General features: G+C 42.0%; 1 protein-coding gene across 1 annotated transcript in view; it reads left to right on the top strand.

Annotated features, from left to right (window-relative positions):
* bsnb (bassoon (presynaptic cytomatrix protein) b) overlaps positions 1 to 20,373 on the top strand; it is a 92,484-nt gene that overhangs the window by 68,787 nt on the left and 3,324 nt on the right. Inside the window, exons 4-6 of the mRNA XM_084734842.1 lie at positions 5,896 to 6,687; positions 8,622 to 14,936; positions 18,107 to 20,201. Coding sequence (XP_084590968.1) covers positions 5,896 to 6,687; positions 8,622 to 14,936; positions 18,107 to 20,201 — 9,202 coding nt within the window. The remainder of the gene's footprint in view (positions 1 to 5,895; positions 6,688 to 8,621; positions 14,937 to 18,106; positions 20,202 to 20,373) is intronic.

Genomic DNA, 20,373 nt, shown 5'->3' with positions numbered 1-20,373 from the left:
TGGGTAAAGTTAAGAGTAGTAGCCTCCAGTTTTCATAGCCACTGTGGTTTTTATTGTCCTTGAAACTGGCCAAGTGTTTATCACACTCCTATTTTATCTCCTTTTATGCTGAAAAATGTTGTAGCTGCCCACACCATCCCAGCACTATCCTTACTGAACTGCATATTTTCACAGTAGTCATGATTCAAATGGCATCGTTTCTGAACGAGGGAGTTGCATAATTTAACACTCATGTTGCATAAGGGCTCTAATTGAGTTATTGTTAACAGAAGAACTGTTGGAGTCTGCAGGTACCAGAAATGAATTAATCACATTTTTTTTTATATTATTCCAAAGAGCTTTAAGTCTCATGACAGTCTCACCACAGCTGGACAGCTGTATACCCACTGTTCAGCAGCACACAGCAGCAGACAGTTAGACAGCAGATGAAAAACATCTAACAAAGACCAAAGAGCTCCAACAATGTGCTGATTAACAATTACTTGGCAACTGTTTTGATAATTAGAATTTTGGTAATTTTTCAACCAAAAAATTACAAACATTGATGCTCCCATCTTCTCAAATGTAAATATTTGCAGCTTTTCCTTGTCTTTTATTTTGGTAAACTGAATATCTTTGGATTTTGGGATGTTGGTGGGACAAAGAAAGACCTTGAACTAAGATATCATTTTACACTTAAAGGTAGAGACAGTAGCATTTCTCCAAGCTGTTCACAAATACACCAGAGAGATAGCTGATTTTTTAGTGTCATTAACTGGATGTCAAATGCCAATTTTGGGTCGATAAAGCGTCCACACAAAAAATCAGGAGAAGATAAGAAAATACAGGCAGAAGACAGATACAGCCACCACCACACACTTCTATTGGATAAGTAATGAATCAAAGGGATTATGTTTCTATGAGTCTACACATTGTTTTTTAAGGAAAGTTGAAGGGTTCATATGAAGGTTTCATATTAACTGAGAAAAATAAATAGTTAATAGTTGTAGTCCAAATATTTTAGCAAAGCAGCGCTAAAAGTCCAGTTAATATGACACTTACACATATTTACATTAATTTGTCAGGTGACCAGAAACATTCCAATGGAATGATAATGTTGGTCTGTGTAATGTGTAATTTGGCTTTTGTTTGCTAACATGACAGCCACAACAACTTAAAACGCCATAATAATTATACAGCTCTAGAAAAAATGTAAGTTTCCATGATAATTTTTTTCTTAATCTGCATCTCTACACATTGTAAATAAATCAAATAAATAAGTAAAAAATCTCAGTTTTACTCAAACATAGTAAAAGACCTCATATTTTTCCAGAGCTTGTGTAACAATCAGTGCCAAGTAAGTACAATTTAGGAGGGAGCAGTGGTAAAATTCAGCCCTGGACTTACCTGCTCAGGAATGAAGCAGAGTAGCAGAGCAGTGTGAACTTCATACATTACTTTGTTCTTTTGAAAATGCTCATTATTACCAGTAGTATATAATTTATTAGATCTTGATTTATGTGAATTATTCACATTAAAATACCTTCTGCTCCGAGCAGTCTTTCAAGTGGCCAGACTGTTAAACCGAACTCCATTCTAAGAGCAGATGTTTTATGGTATTGTTTCACAGTAATAACTTTAGTTACACCATCGCTACGACTCTTTTCTGATTCACTTCAATCCACAGGCACAGTTGGCACACATGTCATTTACTCTGTAAAATCATAACTAACCTGTGATTAAGTGTTTGCCCCAGATATACTCTATACCTACTGCCTGGCCCAGCACTGCAGCACTTGTTTTCATCTGACGAAAGTGATGTATGTGGTTCAGACCACTTACCAAGATGGGGGCTGTGTGTCTCTCAGCTTCTTTTGATAAATGATAAACGGAGCTTTTAATTAGACCTGCAGCAATTAGTTGATTAATTGATTAGTAGATTGACTAATAGGCAATAATTCTGATAACTGGATAATTGTGAAAGCATCTTATAGGGCAAAAATGGAGAAAATCCACAGGTTCAAGATTGTCAAATGTAAATAATTGCTTGTTCTCTTAGACTTCTATGGCTGTTATCTCTGGGTTTTTGACTATTGGTCAGACAAAACAATACATTTGACTTTGAGAACATGTGATGGACATTTGTCTCTATGTACTGACATTTATAAATCAAATAATTAATTTATTAGTCGAGAAAATTACTGAGGAAATTGTCGGTGATTCTCAAAAGATTGTAAACACCACAAAAATGTTGACATGACAGAGAAATATTTATTTGTGATTCTCTGTTTTGTTTGTCAATGAGGTGAACATGCTACCTGCAATGACCTCCTATAAATAGCAATTTAGGCCTTCTTTTTATTGATAAGAATCAATATACAGTAATAGCATCACACATAGTAAATATTTCATCTTTTGTGGCTGTCATCTTCACCACCATCTCCTCGCTTCCTCTCATCATCTTTTTTTTCCATCCTCCTCCTCCTCCTCCTCCTCATCCCTTTTCATCCACTTCTATAAAATTTTGGTTGAAGCTTTGTCTCCTACCACCCACAACAGCAAGTGGTTACCCATTGTTTGAAGATTCTTTTGCCTCCACAAATCAGTTTTACTGGACTAATAGTAGCCATGGCCTGTGATGGTCTGAATCCACCCTTCATTATGACCAGTGAGTGAGAATCCAGGAGCCCAAATAATCAATCCCTTTCTAGTCACCAGAGCGTGATCAATTTCTCCACACAGGTTTAGTATGAAGTGAAAAAGAAGACAGATTGTGTACTACACCCAGACCTTATCATTGGAGACTTGTCTGTCAAACGCTGGTCTCTGGGGTCTTTCGATTAAGATCCCTGTCATGCAGTTTGGATGTACTTTGCTGACTAACTGATTGTCACACTCTGTCTATCTCTCGTTGTCTCAAGCGTATTAATGTAGATTTTCCTCAGTTATTTATGTCAGTCAGGTAGATTTATTGTTCGTCTTCAGGCTACCCATTATGTCAGATGTGACTATTGATAGTAAATTAGTGGACAGAGCCACTGTGATGTCACCCATTTGTTTGTGGGCTACTGTTCTGAAGCCTTGAGTTGTCGTGGAGCTGGTGGGTGACGTACTTGGTGTGGGCTTGTCCATTCGGCAGGAAATAATATCATCCTGCCTTGTCGTGATCTTTCTTGTATTACAATTAAACAGTCACTAAGATATGTTTCTGGAAATATTTTAAGTGAAAAATAGGAAATGTACTTAGAGAATTTTGATCCATGCTCGATCAGCACTGCCTAATTTTAAAGTTTGATATATGTTTCAGGAGGCTCCATTGGAAACCTGAAACACAATGGCAACCACCTGGTTGTGTCTAGAAGGGAACCCCGTCTCATAAAAGATCTCCCTATGGTGATAATTTTAACCCAAAGCATGATCTTTCCCCAACCCTAACTGGGTGTTTTTGTCTTAAAGGTACTACAATGAACTTACTTTGGTGATTTTGGAGGCCCCTGAGGACAAAAGTGGTAGTGTTTCCCCCATATAACCACAACATATAATGTCAGAAATGTTTCTTTTTAACTGGCTAAAGTACTACTCACTATAATTTTGCCTGTGAAAATGTAAACACAGCCTTGTTTCATCTAATTTCACAGGGAATTTTACCTGGTGGCGATTATTAAGAGTAACTGTACAGAAAAAGCCAATCTTCTTGCAGTAGCTTAACCACAACATTGTTATATTATACACATAAGATAACATAAGATTATGTTATATTAACATGAGATAAACATAACATAACATTTTCGGAAATCAAGGGTTCCCTTCTAGACATGATGCAGCCACCTGGTCACAATCTTTCTGATATTCCAACTTTCTCATCTTACAACTAAATAGTACACTTAATTATGTTTCTAAAAAGTGAGAAATATACAATGTATTAACAGAATCTTGATTTGTATTTGATCAATACCGTCTAGTTTGGCAGTTTGATTTGAGTTTCATGAGCCCTGTGCCACCCTGGACAGACTCACTGAGAATTAATTGTTAATCAGCTAATAACCCCGCCCTAAAGCATCCCCAGCTTTATTGTCTATTTTACTATAAATGGGACCATAACTGGCTAAATTAAAACCATGCCGTAGAGAAGAAGACTTGAAACTAACACTCCACTTCCTCTGCTGTCTATGGACATGACAAAAGTGACACAATAACTTCTGAGGGCTGATTGTACAACATATTTGAGAATTGCAGTTGCATGTGAGGGGAAATGTAAGGGCATTTGTCAAAAGTAAATCATGTATTTGCAGCCTTCTCTGGCATCTTGACTTTTTGGACTGCAGTAAAGATGTCCTCTGATACAGTCACCTGAACTCTTTTCTGTGCATGTTGTTGAATTCCATCTTCTGTATTTATGCTTTTGAAGTATGACTCCAATAAAAGAAATTATTTATTGGGCAGATGGTAATCGGCAATAGAAATGTTTATGAGGTTATTTGTTTTGTTGTATGAGTCTGTGACACAAGAACGCTCCGTCTTCAGGCCTCAGGCTCAGATGATTATCATAGAAATGGAGGGCTGTGTTACAAACATGGTGTCGCCACCTCTCTTTTCAGCTTTCATAACCTGTAATATAACCATTTCTTTCCATTGAGCTGTTTCATCGATCTGCTGCATTGACCTGAAATTGAATCTGTTTATGGTAATATCCTGTCTTTGATGGGGTTTGTTCTGGATTTTTAGCAGTGTCAGAATCTATAACTACTTCCAAACACAGGGCTCAGGGAGGATGACTGTGAAGGACGAATCCGCCTCTTGCAGATAGAAGGTTTGCTGTGGGCTCCATAAAAGGTCTAATGACAGTTGCACCCCTCCAATCTAATAACAGAGGTGTTAATTTGTATTCACATGGCACTCTTCCTCTGTGTACCCTGTTCAAGAGTGCTTAATGTTGTCAAATGATTAAGTCTTCACCAAGAGATGAAAGGCCTTGTTTGGACAGGCTTTCAAATAGTCAGTTGTTCAGTCTCGCTATACCGAGTCCTTGGCACTTCATGACTGATTATAAAGCAGCAACTTTCTGATTTAATTTATCTAACTAACAGAGACATTTATACTTCAGTACCCATCAGTCATTATGAATTACATCAAATAATGTGTTGACAGTGTCAATATCGAATACCAATGTTGAACATACTTTGTGTGTTTAGTCAGATTGCTGCCCATTTAAATGGTTTTCCTTTATGCGTTTATTTCTTGTTGACACCAAGTGTGAGTTATTAATCATAATTGTGTGTTGCTGGATAATGTACATGAGTAATAGAGTTACAAGAAATGAAGCATCATGTTAGATCATGCAGGACACAGAAGTCATATTCCCCAAAGCATTACCAGCTGTCAGCTTGCTGATTGAATCATATATAATCAGTCACACACCAATCACGGCCCATTCTCACAAAGACGCAGTCCATTTAAATATGACCCCCTCCTCACTCATCCTTGCTACACCAATGCTGCCACACTCACACTGGTGCTGCTGGCAAAGCTTTGCCTTAGGGAGGACTAGATCAGTTCTGCAGGATTGATAAATCGATTCTCACAAGCTGCTCACTGGGTGTTGATTCCTTTCAACTACTATCAATAATCCAAATGCTGATGTTTCTATTTAGCTGCCGTGTTACATGACTGCTGAGCATGCAGCTGCAGACAGTCACACACTTCCACACCAGACTTATGAGAGAATGGCAGAAACATACCCTTCCCATCCCTAATTTGGCTACACTAGAGTCCTAGGATGGCTCAAGGGTTAAATGGTTTTCATGTCTTGCTTAGGCACACTCTTGTATACTCATGGATGATTTTGCATTTGCAACCATGTGCTTTTGCCTTATTTCACCATTGCTGATTATTGTTTTCTCTTTGCTTCTTTTCCAGAAGAAAGAATGGCTGTGCTTGAACTGCCAGACGCAGAGGGCTCTGTCAGGAAGCTTGGGAGATATTCCAGGTCCTGTTGCACAGCCAGTGGGATCCCCCCGGCCACCTACTGCAGCCAATCAACAACCACCTCAGCAGAAAGGGCCCAATCAACTTTCAGGGCCTAGGCCCACAGGTCCCCAACAACAACAGAAACCAACGGGTCCCCAAGTAAGTGGCCCTGTCTCTCCTGTGAAACAGGTTGGGCCTGCCCCTCAAACCAAGGGGCCCAGCCAAGCTTCCCCTCAAACCAAGGGTTCTCCCCAGCCTAAGGGTTCCACTCAGCCACCTTCCCAAACAAAGGGTCCAACACAACCCTCAGCTCAGAGTAAGGGACCTCAAGTTAAAGGTCCTACTCAGTCACATGCTCAGAGTAAGGGCCCTGTTCAGTCTGCTAACCAAACAAAGGGCCCAAGCCAGGCCAAAGGCCCGGCTCAGACAAAGGGATCTGTTCAGCCCTCTGCTCAGTCTAAGGGCCCTTCTCATCCCTCTGGTGCCAAAGCAGCATCCACCCCTGGTAAAGCCGCACCCAAAGCTTCTCCCACCCAATCAAAAACAGCACCCGCTCAGTCTAAACCCACAGGTAACAACCAGGCCCGCAAACAGCCGCAGAGCCAGGAGAAGACTAAAGTCACATCTAAATCTCTAAAAGAAGACGTCAAGGCCTCACCAAAGAAGGCATTGTCAGAGACTATCACTTCACCAAAAGACATGAAGATAGCTGAAGATGCACAGAGGTCAAGACACCATGAAGTGAGCTACCTGCAACTTCTTCGCCTTCACCTGTTACTCTTGATTCACCATTATGATTTTTATTTTTAGTTTGCTCCATTCAAATAATTGTAACCATTTCTTATCATCATCATTTTATCACTCATTCCTTATCACTACTGTCGCCATCATCCTATTATCATCTATGCTTCGTTTTTTTCATCTCATAATCAATTTTTTTGTAGTTAACACATCTCTTAGTGTCTGTTTTTTGTTATTATCCAAACTTTTTGTGTTCTTTCCCTCTTTATAATCATTAGTTCCATCATTCCACCGTCATCATTTTTAGATTTTTGTTCATTCTCAGCACTATTAAAGTTAGTGAGTAGTGGTTATCATCAACTTGCTACCACTGATGTTATAATAGTTATTGTGTATTTTTAATCATATCACACTTTTATTGATATGATGTATCAGTGTAACTTTCTTCATCATGACAATATCCTTCTACTCATCATCATCATCATCATCATCATCATCATCATCACCATCATTTTGATACTTATTATCTTTATTATCATCACCACTCACAACACTGTGAAAACAAAAAAATTCAAAGCAACTTACTTGCAACTGTCTTCTTCAGATAAACTTCAGTCAGAGTTTTAGAAATCCAAACAATTGTATTTCAAAAATGGAGGTCAATAATTTAATATTTTCAATGGCAACCATTTAATTTTCAAACATTTTTTTGGTTCCTAAAGCTCAAAGATTGAAATTTATCTCAAGAAGAAAGCAAAGCTTTGTTTTAAAAAATTAAGAGCCTGAGTTAAAAAACTAGCGAAGGCAGTTGCCTTGAAATTATTAACTCCTCTTTACTTTGACCTTCATACTTCATACATAACATCATTTTTATCATCATCATCATCATCATCATCATCATCATCACAACGATCTTCCTACTTATCATCATCATTGTCGACGTCATCATCATCATCATCATCATCATCATCATCACAACCATCTTCCTGCTTATCATCATCTTCATCATCATCATTACCACTACCAACACAATCTTCAGAATTATAATCTAATTATCATCATCATCATCCTTATCATCCCTATCATCATCTTTATCAATATCATCACGTCATTGTCCCAATCCTCATCTTCAGCCTGTTCCTCCATTTCTCCATCTGCTTTTGTTCCTTTTACTTTATTTGTATCAAACGCAAGCTTTGTGTTTAATGTGACACCTCGTGATGATACTTTAAGCATTCTGAGCATGTTCGTTATTCTTCAACGGTTCGAAGAATGCAATGGAGAATGCGTCAAAGATGGCAAATCAAGCATGTACCCAAATGACATTTGTCTGTAGATGTTTGTATGTTCAACTGTCTGTTATATTCACTTTGTGTGTCAGTGTATTTATCCATCTGTGTGTACTACAAAGGCAAACTCAACCCAAATTGATAGAATATGATCAAGAGCTTTAATAAGCCACAGAATAAGGTTTTATGCACAAACAAGTTGAAATAAAAACTCTAATCAGGATTCAGACAGATATTTAAAAAAATACCATGTTGATATTAAGTTTTTCAGGATATCAAATGTATACATATTGAATTTGCTTGATATCTATAATCTTAAATGTAATAGACTGTAAATATTTGGGTTGATTTTAGCCAAAACTGTTACTATATCTGGTTGTTTGATTAAGAGTTAGTTATCTCTAATGTAATTATTATGGAATATCTTAGTGTTAGACATTTTCAACTGTGTTAGGTCCAGTGCATTAATTTCATTCCCTATTATCTAAGAATGCTCATGAAAATGTCATTGCTGATGAGTTCAATGAAAAAGTGGGATTCAAGATGTGCACTGAGGCTTGTAATAGACCTTGTCATGAGTTAATTTAGGGGTGGAAAAAACTATTTTTCCTTCTGACCTCTCTTTGTCTTTCTCTCTTTCTTCAGGATTACAACAAGTCAAGTACACAAAGTTTAAGTGACACTGGATACTCCTCAGATGGGATCTCCAGCTCTCATGGGGAGATTACAGGACAGATTCGAGAAGAGGGAATCAAGCTCAATGAAAGAGGAGCCATCCCTTCAGAAATCACCAAGCTCGAGAGCTCCATGAAGCCTCTACTAGAGTCAAAGACTGCTGCAGACCAGAAGCACAGGCCACATTCACTGTCTGTGGGACAGGAGCGGGACTACAGTCCTGATGACGATGCAGCAAGGGATGAATCAGAGGATGACCTCAGTTGTAAGCTTCGCCATGATTACGTGGAAGACAGCAGTGAAAGTGGTCTGTCACCACTGCCAGTAAGACAGAAGAAGTCACATAAAGATTTAACAGATGAGGAATTCATGAGGAGGCAAATTATGGAGATGAGTGCTGATGAAGAGGAGTTGGAAGAACAGGGAACCCCGAAGACTAAAAGGGGACATAAAAGTGGGGATTTGAGCAAAGAGAGACGGCGACTCTCTCATCATTCTAATAGTTTTGAGGATGACACCAAGACATCAGAGGGGGCTTACAAGGCAAATGAAGAGGAAGATGTTGTAATGGCTGGTGGACTTAGGCGCTTTAAGACCATTGAGTTGAATAACACCAACAGTTACAACCGAGACATGGAGCTTAGCACTGAGCATGACCTACGAGAGCCCGAGCTAGAGATGGAGAGTCTAACTGGTTCTCCTGAGGAGCGGTCCAAGGGAGAATATTCATCCACCCTTCCAGCCACTACTCCCAGCTACACCTCTGGAACATCCCCAACGTCTGTGTCGTCTATGGAGGATGACAGTGACAGCAGCCCCAGTCGTAGGGCAAGACTAGAGGAGGCAAAGCAGCAGAGGAAAGCTCGACATCGGTCCCATGGGCCACTGCTGCCCACTATTGAGGACTCATCTGAGGAGGATGAGCTCAGAGAGGAAGAAGAACTACTTAGAGAGCAGGAGCAGATGAGAGATCTAGAGCAACAGAGGATCCGCAGTACTGCTCGGAAAACAAAGAGGGATAAAGAAGAGCTACGGGCGCAGAGACGCAGGGAAAGATCCAAAACTCCCCCGAGTAATCTCTCTCCTATTGAGGATGCATCACCAACAGAAGAGCTGAGGCAAGCTGCAGAGATGGAGGAGCTTCACAGATCATCATGCTCTGAATACTCACCATCTATGGACTCGGAGGCAGAAGGCTTTGAAATGATTGGTGGAAAGCTTTATAAATCAGGAAATGAATTTAACCTTCCAACCTTCACCTCACTCTACTCCCCCACAGAAAAGACTTCAGCAATGTCACCATCTGATAAAACACTAAAAAGTGCAGAGGAGGTCTATGAGGAGATGATGAAGAAAGCACAGCTTATGCAAAGGCAAGGACAGACAGGTAGTCAGCAGAAAGGTGCCTCTCAGCCTGACAGTAAACATCATCTTGAAGCAGGAACTTCCCTAACCCCTGGCTCAAGTCCAACACAGGTTACTGCACCTGTGTCCTTCTCAACAGGCAGTGATCCAAGAATTGCACAGCATCTATCAAAAGAAACACAAAACAGAATGATGACACAGAGTGCCAAAATTGAAGGTGTTGTTGGAGGTGCCACAACCAAAGCCCAAGTGGGTCAGACTGCCACACCTCGACAGGCAGGTAGCTCAGTGTCTGCCAGCAGCAGAACAGGCTCCCAAAGGCCAACACAGGCATCACCTGACCCTGCAGCATCCTCACTAACCTCCAAAGTCTTCTCCCTTTTCAAAAGTCCCAGTCCTCCAGTCTCTCCCACTGCTTCTCCAGCACAAAGCCCCACACATACACCATCTGTGAGACCAACTGGTGGTAGTGGCAGGCAGTTGCCATCTTTGCCTGGTGGTCCTACATCGGCTGCACAGACACCTCAAAGGGCAGTTTCACCACGTCTTGCACGACAGCAATCCTCTCAAGATTCACCAGTGATGGTGATAACACTAGCCTCTGATATAACAAGTCCTGCTAAGCCACTGACTGTAAATTCTTCCACTTCCCCTTTGTCATCACCAACACAGGCTACTTGTAAAACCTTGTATAGCTCCCAGCCCCCTTCGACAAGTTCTCCAACGTCGCCACTAATGCATCCATCGCAGCAGTCTCCTAAACATTCTTCACAGATAGAAAAAGTAAATGTTGGTATTAGCACCGTGACCACAACTGCACATAGTCGTGGATCTATGGAAAATATATCTCTATGTAAAATTTCTAATATTCAAGGCACGTCAGTGGTTTTAGGTCAGGGCCAAATACAACCAGGCACTAATGTGGTGGATCTGAGAGCCCCAATGAGGCCAGCTCCAATTATAATGACAGACCAGGGGATGGATCTAACTTCCCTTGCCTCTGACACGAGAAGGTACTCTTTAGGAGCAGAGCAGCCATCTGGTCGACACACAGCAGTGCAACCTCTTATTATGAACCTAAATGCACAGGAGCAACCACACATATCTGTATCAACACCTACCACAGTTAGCGTCACAGTTGCAGGTTCTATGTTCATGTCTCAACCCAAGCAACCAGTTGTGTACGGAGATCCTTTGCAAAACCGTGTGGATTTGGGGCAGGGTGTTGGATCAGCTGTGTGTTTAACTCAGACTAAGCCAATAGTTACTGACCCATCTATTCCCAAAATAGATGCCTGCCTGGAGAATCTGGGTATACAACAGCAACAACTGCAGCTGCAGCAGCAGAAGCTCCTGCAGCAGCAACAGCTTCTTGAGCAGCAGCTCCAACAGCACCAACAGCAATCCTCTTTTGCTCGTTACAACTTAGCTAATCAGGTCCAGCCGCTGCTGATGAAGAAAGACCTTGTAGTGAGCCAGACAACCAGTGCCCAGGCTGTAGTGACTGCTAGTGCCATTCCTAGAATATCCCCTCTGGCACCACCATCGGTGTCTGGGGCTCCTGCTTCTAATGCTCCCCATGAAATCTATGGTGGAGTTGCCTTAGAGCTAAAAAACAAGCCAACGGTAATGAACTTGTCGACGGGTAAGCCCCATGTTATGATGGTGCAACTTGATGAGAGTAACACATCACAGGGGACCACAGTGACTCAACTGGTAAAGCGAGAGGAACCTCCTCCCCCTCCTCAGGTCTTGGATCTCACTGGCCAGATCAAACCAGAAAACCAGGTGGCTTGTTGTGATGTTGTTTACAAATTACCCTTTGCTGGTTCTTGTTCAGGGTCATTCACTCAAAAGCCTACAACAGTATCCTCAGATAGTAATCCCACCACTGAAACCTCTCAAGCAGCCCACGCTCCCCCTTCACCACACTACAGTGTCAGCCAACAACAACAACAACAGCAACAACAACAACAACAACAACAACACAAGCCTCAAGCTCCACAAGGGGCAACAGAGGAGCATAAACCATATCAACAACCCATAGTCCCCTCAGGAAGAATACAGCCCTCCATGTCTGATACTAATCTGCCTTCCATGACTGATGCTGGTCACTATCCAAGTAATGTCCAGGGGGGTCTGGCAGTAGATCTTAGCAGCATGAATCAGGCTTATGATGGTGGATACCTTGGCATGGGAGCACAGTATGGATCTTACACAGACTTGCGTCATCAAGGAGATTTTGCAGGCCCTTCATTACCCCTTCGCCGATATGGCTCCATGTCAAATATCAATTCCGACTATGCCTATGGTTCACGTGACCTAACAGTTTCACAGGACTCCAATCTGGCTCAGTACAGTGCAACCACTGCCAGGGAGATCAGTCGCATGTGTGCAGCTCTTAACTCAGTGGACCAGTTTGGGAGCCGGTTTGCAAATAACCCTGAACTGGTGCCATATGCAGCTGGAAGAGGTGGACCTTTAGCTAGGCTTAATCTCCAGCAAAGCTTAGCATCAATTAGAGCAAACCTACTGTATGGCCCAGACGGAAGACCAACAGCAAATGGCCAAACCCTAACAAACCTAATAAATGCTAGACAAGCAAGTATACGCGCATTGTACCCTGCTGCTATGAGAGGAGGTGATGGCATGATATACTCCACCATAAATACACCTATAGCTTCCACCTTGCCAATTACCACCCAGCCTGCCTCTGTCCTGCGTCCCATGCCTAGAGGAATTTACAGACCATACCCTACAGGAGTAACTGCTGTACCACTGGCTAGTCTTACCAGGTTGCCTCAGGTGACTCCAAGAATGCCTCTGTCCACACAGGGACCATATTCCTACCCTTCTCCAAACCAGTACCCCACATCAGCCACGCCATCAGGAAGTATGCCTGATGTGAGCAGCTTACACCAGGAAACTCCTGTCTACCTTGGAAAGCCTTTAACAACAGTTGCTGCACCAACAGCTGCAACCATTCCACCAACCCAACCTGCAGCACACCTAGGAGCACAAAATGTACCTGTGACTGGTATGCCAACCACAGCAGATCAACAGACAGCTCAGCTTACCTCACTGAGTGTCACATCTCTCCCTCAAGCTCAAGGCCAACCTCCAAATGTCCAGCCAGTGCAGGCTGCGATGCAGCCACAGCAGTTACCCGCACAAACTGAACCTTTATCTTTGACTCAAACCCAGCCTCAAGTTCAACCCATTAGTCAACCTCAACCATCAGCACTGCCACAGAGCCAGCAACAAGTGACACCTGCCCTAGCACCAACTTCCAAACTTTCTCCTCCTATAGATGCCCAGAAAGGTAAGGAAGATGAGAGACTGAGTCAGCAGCAAGAGCACATGCTACAGCTGGAGCGAGAGCGTGTTGAACTGGAGAAATTACGCCAGCTACGCCTACACGAGGAGCTTGAGAGAGATCGTATGGAGCTTCAGCGACACAGAGAAAAAGAGCAACTGCTCGTTCAGCGTGAGATTCAAGAACTGCACACAATCAAACAGCAAGTCCTCCAGCAACAGCAAGCAGAACGGGAGACACAGCTCATCATGCAGAGAGAACAACTGGCCCAGCAAAGGATGCAGCTTGAACAAATTCAGTCTCTGCAACAGCAGCTTCAACAGCAGTTGGAGGAGCAGAAAAGGCAAAAGACGGCAGCAGTGGAGGCAGCAGCTGCTGCTGCAGCAGCAGAGGCAGCGGCAGCATCAGCAGCAGCGGCAGCAGCAGCAACATCTGCACAGGGTTCTCTACAAGGGGTAGTTGTTGGAGGAGGGGCCCCTCAAGGCTTCATTATCTGTGACCAGAGTGGTAGAGTTATTCAGCAAGATGGACAAAGTGTTCAGTTTTGGCAGGATGGTCAAGTGGTTCAAGCTGTGGTGGCTGCTCGACCTATTCATAGTTCTGCCTCTGAAATGTCTTTGAGAACCAGTAACAAAGAGGCTGATTCCAAAATCATGAAAAAGCAGAACTCCATGCCTCGGCTAAGGGATGGCTCCGAGGAGGACTCAGTGAAGAGGATTACAGACAGCTGTGTACAAACAGACGATGAAGATGGAGAGGAGAGATTCATGAACAGGCGCAGGAGAACAAGGCGTATTGCTGACTGCAGTGTGCAGACTGATGAGGAGGACCAGGGAGAATGGGACCAGCAGCCAGTGAGGCGCAGGCGATCCCGTGTATCCAAGCATTCTGAGTCCAGTGGTGAGGCTAAATCAGAATCTAAAGTAGCTTCTGCAAGTATAGCTATTCAGACCACAAATGATTCATCATGCCAAACAGAGTCTGACCAGCTAGGCAGGATTTCCCCTGCAATCCACATTACCATGGCAGAGACTTCAAAGGTTGACCTTTTACATTATATAGCAGCCCCTGAAAGGACCCACAAAGGAGAGAGTCTGGCCTGCCAGACAGAACCAGAGTCTCAGTCTCAGGGTGTGGTCGCCCCTCAGCTGAGTGTCCCTACAACTATCAGTCCGTACTCCACAAGTCTGCACATAGTAGGTGCAAACACATCTGACCCAACCTCTCCTAGACTCCAAGGAGTTGCTAAGTTTGAGAGAAGGAAACCAGATCCCCTGGAAATTGGCTATCAGCAGCAAAATGAGTCTCCGTCCCGCCAGCCCCCCAAATCTCCCCAGGTGCTCTACTCCCCGGTATCTCCACTGTCTCCTCATCGTATGCTGGAGACAACATTTGCCTCCCAGGAGAAACTAAACAAGGCCCATGTGACACCCCAGCAGAAGGCTTTTACTGCTGAATCACCCCAACGCCACCAGACCCTACCAAGACCTATAAAAAGTGTGCAGCGCTCCATGTCGGACCCCAAGCCTCTAAGCCCCACATCAGAGGACCCCGCCAAAAACAGGTTCTCCCCGTATCATCAGCAAGCTGTGTCCAACAGTCAGGTACGAAACCATCCCTTTACTATAAAAAAAATATACTAAAATCATAATTTCAAGGCAACTGTCTTTACAAAATATTTGAGTTTTGAATCAAACTTCTTCTTTCGAAATAAACAAAAATGTTTTACCTACCTATATTCTTTTGTTGAGATAATTTACTTGAAGTACTAATTTTCAATTACAACCATTTGATTTTCAAGCACCCAAAATGACAAATCGGGTTCATAGCTTACTGCAAATGATTTTTGAAATACAGAATATTTTGTTTCTAAACATTCAAAGATTCAAGTTTATCTAAAAAAGAGAAGTAAATTGTCTCAACAAAAAGTTTAGGTTGGCAAAACTTTTTTTGCTGCTAATTTCTTAAGACTTTGGGTTTGATTTAAAACTATACTGAAGAGAGCTGCCTTGAAATTATGAATTTGCAGTTTTACTGTGTTTTTCTTTAGAAAATAATTCATGAGTTATCTAAATTAATGAAGGCTTACCAAAATAATAATGAATAGAATATAAAAAATATATTTATTTCAAGTATTCATTTCAAGAAGTACTTTTAGAAATGCAAGACCCCACAAAATCCAGAGTAGTTTCTTCAAAAAAATCTACAGTGCATAAATAAAAGCTAAAACTAGTGTCTATAAAAATCCTGAAACCAGTGATATTGCCTTAAGTCCCCTGTAGAGATGAATCTTTTGATCTATTTCATCAAAAGATTCACATCTCTGTGGGAGTCTTTTGCTGCTGATATACAGTATGAAGTGATGTCTAGTTTATGATAACTTATAATAACTTTATAATAACTTTATAAATGGTAAATTGACAGTTAAACTCAGTTACTATGAAGATCTTTCGTATTTTGTTGATTTTGGGGTACTCGTGGACAGATATTGCAATTATTATTATTTCACAATATATAAAGTAAAAACTAAAATTATGTAAAAACCAAAAAAAACCAAACATAAAAAATAGCCAATCTTCTACTGAGGCATCAGTATTAATTTGACACTGTTTCATAACCTATTAAAAATTAGCTTTAAGTTAATAACGTACTGTAACCAATGAAATGGCATGACCATAATGTTTACTACTTATTAATGATGCTATATTTTCTGTTCTCTTATCATTAGTTTGTTTTGTTTATAAAGTATATATTGTATCATGGCTGATAAGAGATAATAACATTCTGGTTACATTATTACAGTTCTGATTACAAATTCTAGCATCACTAATAATGAGTAAACATTAATGAATAGCATTTCATTGTTTTTAACAGTGAAATAACAATCAAGTAAAATTTTGTAACTATGTTTTAATTATACTTATTATAAAGTATTAAGCTGTATGTTTTTTTGTTTTGTTTTTTTGCCAAAACCAAACCTGATAAATAAATGTTGCATTTACAAGAGCATCATCATCATGTAGAGATGCATAAATAGACCTTAATAAAATACCTTTTAATTAAGATAGTGCTTGTCAGGACATTGGATTAGACTAAAGAATTGAAATTGAAATAAATATATTTATATGCAGAATATGCTTTGTGAGGACATAGTTGATCACACAGGATCTGGCAACGAGAAGGTGACAGAATGTTCTCATGAGAGCAGCTGGTCATGCCAGAAAAGCTTTTCCCATCATCCTTTTCTGCTGTATCTCCTCCCTTATCTCCCCCTTTCTCCACTGTTTTCCTCTTTCTCTCTCTCTCTCTCTCACACACACACACACTCTTTTTCTGTCATGTCTTCTATATCCAGCAAACCCTTAAGAATTGCCAGGGGGACATACAATGTGGTGGTGCTTTGCTGTCTTCCTGATTGTTAGCAGCTGGTCAAAGTAAATTAGCATTGCTCTGTACTTAGACCAAAATTAGTCTGAGAAGCAAACGTAGAAATCAGATTCTAGGCTTTTCACACATTTTATAGCTCTAATCTTTATTCTTAGCATTTCATACACGGTTCTCTTGTGGATACTTTAAAACTATCACCATGGATCTACTCAACACAACTGTTTTGTGAGTATTAGACTAGCATAGCTGTCTTTTTAAGTTCTGTTTTTATTTGCAATGTTAGACTGTTCTTACCTGCATGTCATAAATACATAAATATTTTGAGCAACATGAAAAAAGGTCAGATACTGTGGATATTTAATCAAATGAGTAAGAGAAAATTAACATATTTCTGAAAATACATTTGGACAAAATCAAAAGACACAGTTGCTTTTATATTAGTCTCTTGACAATTTCATGCTTATGTTTACATTTGCTAAGCTATTCAAACACTCATCATTTGGGAAGTATTTTATTTCACTAAAAACATATTTTGACATCAAAATCCTACATTTAGCAAATTATATATCAATAGAAAAAACATAAATACTACTTGGTCAAATGTGTTTATTTAGAGCTGCATTATTTTCACAATAAATCAATTAGTTGATTAGGTCATAAAATGTCAAAAAATGTGAAAAGTATTCATTGCAGTTTCCCAGTTCCTAAAGAGAATTCTTCAAAATGCTTGTTTTGTCCAAACAACAGTCTAAAACCAAAAGACTCCTTATTTACTATCATAAATGACAAAGAGAAGCATCTAATCCTTACATTTAAGAAGCAGGAACCAGCAAATGTTTAACATTTTTGCTTGCAAAATAACTTTTTTTGTGATCGACTAATGGTTGCAACACTTATCAGTACTGGTAGAGACATAGTTAATATTAAATTGACTGCAGTAACAATATTATGTTACTTGTTTAGTACAACAAGCAACATGGTTAAATTTTGCCCCCAAGTGGAGCCACTTTGCTGTATTATTATGTGGCAGAGGTGCTTTGACTGCCACCACTAAACATTTTACTTAACATTGTTAATCAGTCATAAAATGAAAAATGTCACTTAGTGTCTTTGGCCTCATTGAATCAACATTTTAATCAATATAATGAAATCAGGCTCTGTTAATTGAACTACAGATGAAGCCATTGCTCCTGTAGTACATAGATTAATTAATATCAAGACGTCTGACAAGATATCAGGCTGCATAGCTCCTCATTTAGGTCTAAGGATGAAGAAATGTGCAGACCCTCTGTGTGAGTACCCAGTGTACAGTAATGAGACTAATTTACATAAACACATTCTGTTTATAGCTCAGTGTTTGCTGATGTGTCTCTGCCTCTCCTAGCAGATGGCCTCCCTGCAGCAGCAGCAGCAGAACTCTCTGATGAGGAAAGTAAAGAGGACTCTCCCCAGCCCCCCTCCAGAGGAGACTCCGCTCCCCATTGTTACTCCAGCACAAATGTACAGCTCTCCCGGCATGCCCCAGAGGGTCCTACCCCGACCTGCCCAGGGAGTCACTAAGGCCGGGCTGCTGAGTGAACTGAAAGCTGTGGAACAAGAGTCATCGAAGCTTCGAAAGCAGCAGGCCGAACTGGAGGAAGAAGAGAAAGAGATTGACGCCAAGCTACGTTACTTGGAGCTGGGCATCACCCAGCGTAAGGAGACCATGGTGAAGGAGAGGGAGAGGAGGGAGCTGGCTTATCTGAGGTGTATGGGTGATGCTCGGGACTACATGTCAGACAGCGAGCTCAATAACCTCAGGATGGCAGCTGCTACAGGAACCTTTGATGCTAATGGTCTGCTGACGAGGCCCAGCACTGCACCATTGAGTCAGTTCACTAATGACCTCAATGCAACCTCCCAGTATCCCTCAACCTCATCCTACATGTCTTACCCATACCCTCAGACTCAGCCATCAACACAGCAGCCAGGTTCTGCTTACCAACAGATAGGTTTCCAACCTCCCCAGTACCCATCATCCTCTGCACCCCAGCCAGGAACCTTCCAGCCTCATCCCCCACCAGGCCCTGGCTACCAGAACCAGGGAACCTATTCCTCTCGCATGTATGGCCAGTCCTCCTACCAAACAGACCTTGGCATGCAGCAACATGGTCACCAGGGTTTCCATCCACCTGGTCAGCCCATGCCAGGCCAGAGCCTTCCTTACCCCAGTCACAGCTCCTACCAGCCTGGTCTCTCCTACCAGCCCCAAGCAGAGATCCTCACAGTCCATCAAAGACCCCGGCAAACATCCTTGGCTGATCTTGAGCAAAAACTCCCCACAAACTATGAGGTCATCAGCAACCCAGCAGTGTCAGTGGCCACATCAGCTCCAGATACCAACTTTGGCTCAGTCTACAGCAATGCATATGGACAGTACCGCCCTCCTGAGCCTGGCCTAACTCATGGAGTGGAGAGCCCCACCTCTGCTTACCCTTCAGATGGACTCTACACCTCCAACCTGGAGCAGAATATTCCTCGCAACTACGTCATGATTGATGACATCAGTGAGTTAACAAAAGACAACACCAGCCAGCCCACTGATGCTCTAGGGCATCCTGTAGGAGGGCGGTATCGCAGTGAGAATGGCCCTGCACGTGGGAGTGGGTATGGAAGACCTGAAGATGAGCCTGTCGATGCTTATGGAAGACCTACAGGCACAACAGGTTACAGTACAGTGGACAGTCGCACCAGCACCACAGCGAGCAGTGGCTCTTCCTATTACTACGATGATTATAAACACTCATCACGGAGCAGCTCCAGTAGCCACAAACTCACATCCAAGAATCTCGCCCCCGCAGTAGTCTCCTCTAAACGTAGTAAGCACAGGAAGCAGGGGATGGAGCAGAAGATTTCTAAATTCTCCCCTATCGAGGAAGCACGGGATGTGGAGTCTGACCTCGCCTCTTACACCATGACAACATCAACAGGAGGCAGCTGTACAGTCGTGTCCAGATCCAAGAAGATTCAGGACGATGGCACCTATGGAATGAAGAAGAATGCATACGACCAGCAGAAATATTATGGCACCAGTCGTGAGGGTCTTGAGGAGGATGACCGCATGTACAGCTCTGGTAGGTCCAGGTCTACTGGATATGGTATGGACAAGATTTCCTCTAGAGATGCCACAGGTCACAGGAGTAAATCCTATGAGAGGGACACCATGGAGCGTTCTCAGAGGAGCAGCCGCAGTGGAAGGCCTCCCATGCGCAACCAGAATTCAGAAGAGGAAAGCCCGCTCAGTCCTGTGGGGAAGCCTGTAGGAATGGGAAGAGGCTCTGGTATACCAGATGCCCATGATGTGAGGAATCAGTATGGCTCCAGCCACTCGTTGCCAGACGTGCAGGACCATCACAAGAAGGACCTGCCCAGGAGTCATGTCTATAAACCAGATGACCCTTACCTCGTAGATGACATGCACTGTGCTGTTTCTGACAGTGAAGGTAACTGGTGCTGAATCATTTGTGCTGCCTGACATTCATGTGCTGGAAAGGGACTGCATGCCAAGTGTGGATTTTTGAGAGGAGCACCATTACTTTGCTTGTCTTGACTTTTTTTAATGGATTCAGTGTGATAAATCAAGCCAAAAATGCCTGTTTTGTATTTCTGTTTTGT

This window comes from Lutjanus erythropterus, chromosome 2 (genome assembly GCF_056507025.1).
Source record: "Lutjanus erythropterus isolate fLutEry1 chromosome 2, fLutEry1.hap2, whole genome shotgun sequence".
In the NCBI taxonomy this organism is placed as follows: domain Eukaryota; kingdom Metazoa; phylum Chordata; class Actinopteri; order Lutjaniformes; family Lutjanidae; genus Lutjanus; species Lutjanus erythropterus.
The sequence above is the reverse complement of the archived record's forward strand: the minus strand, read 5'-3'. Positions and strand labels throughout refer to the sequence as shown.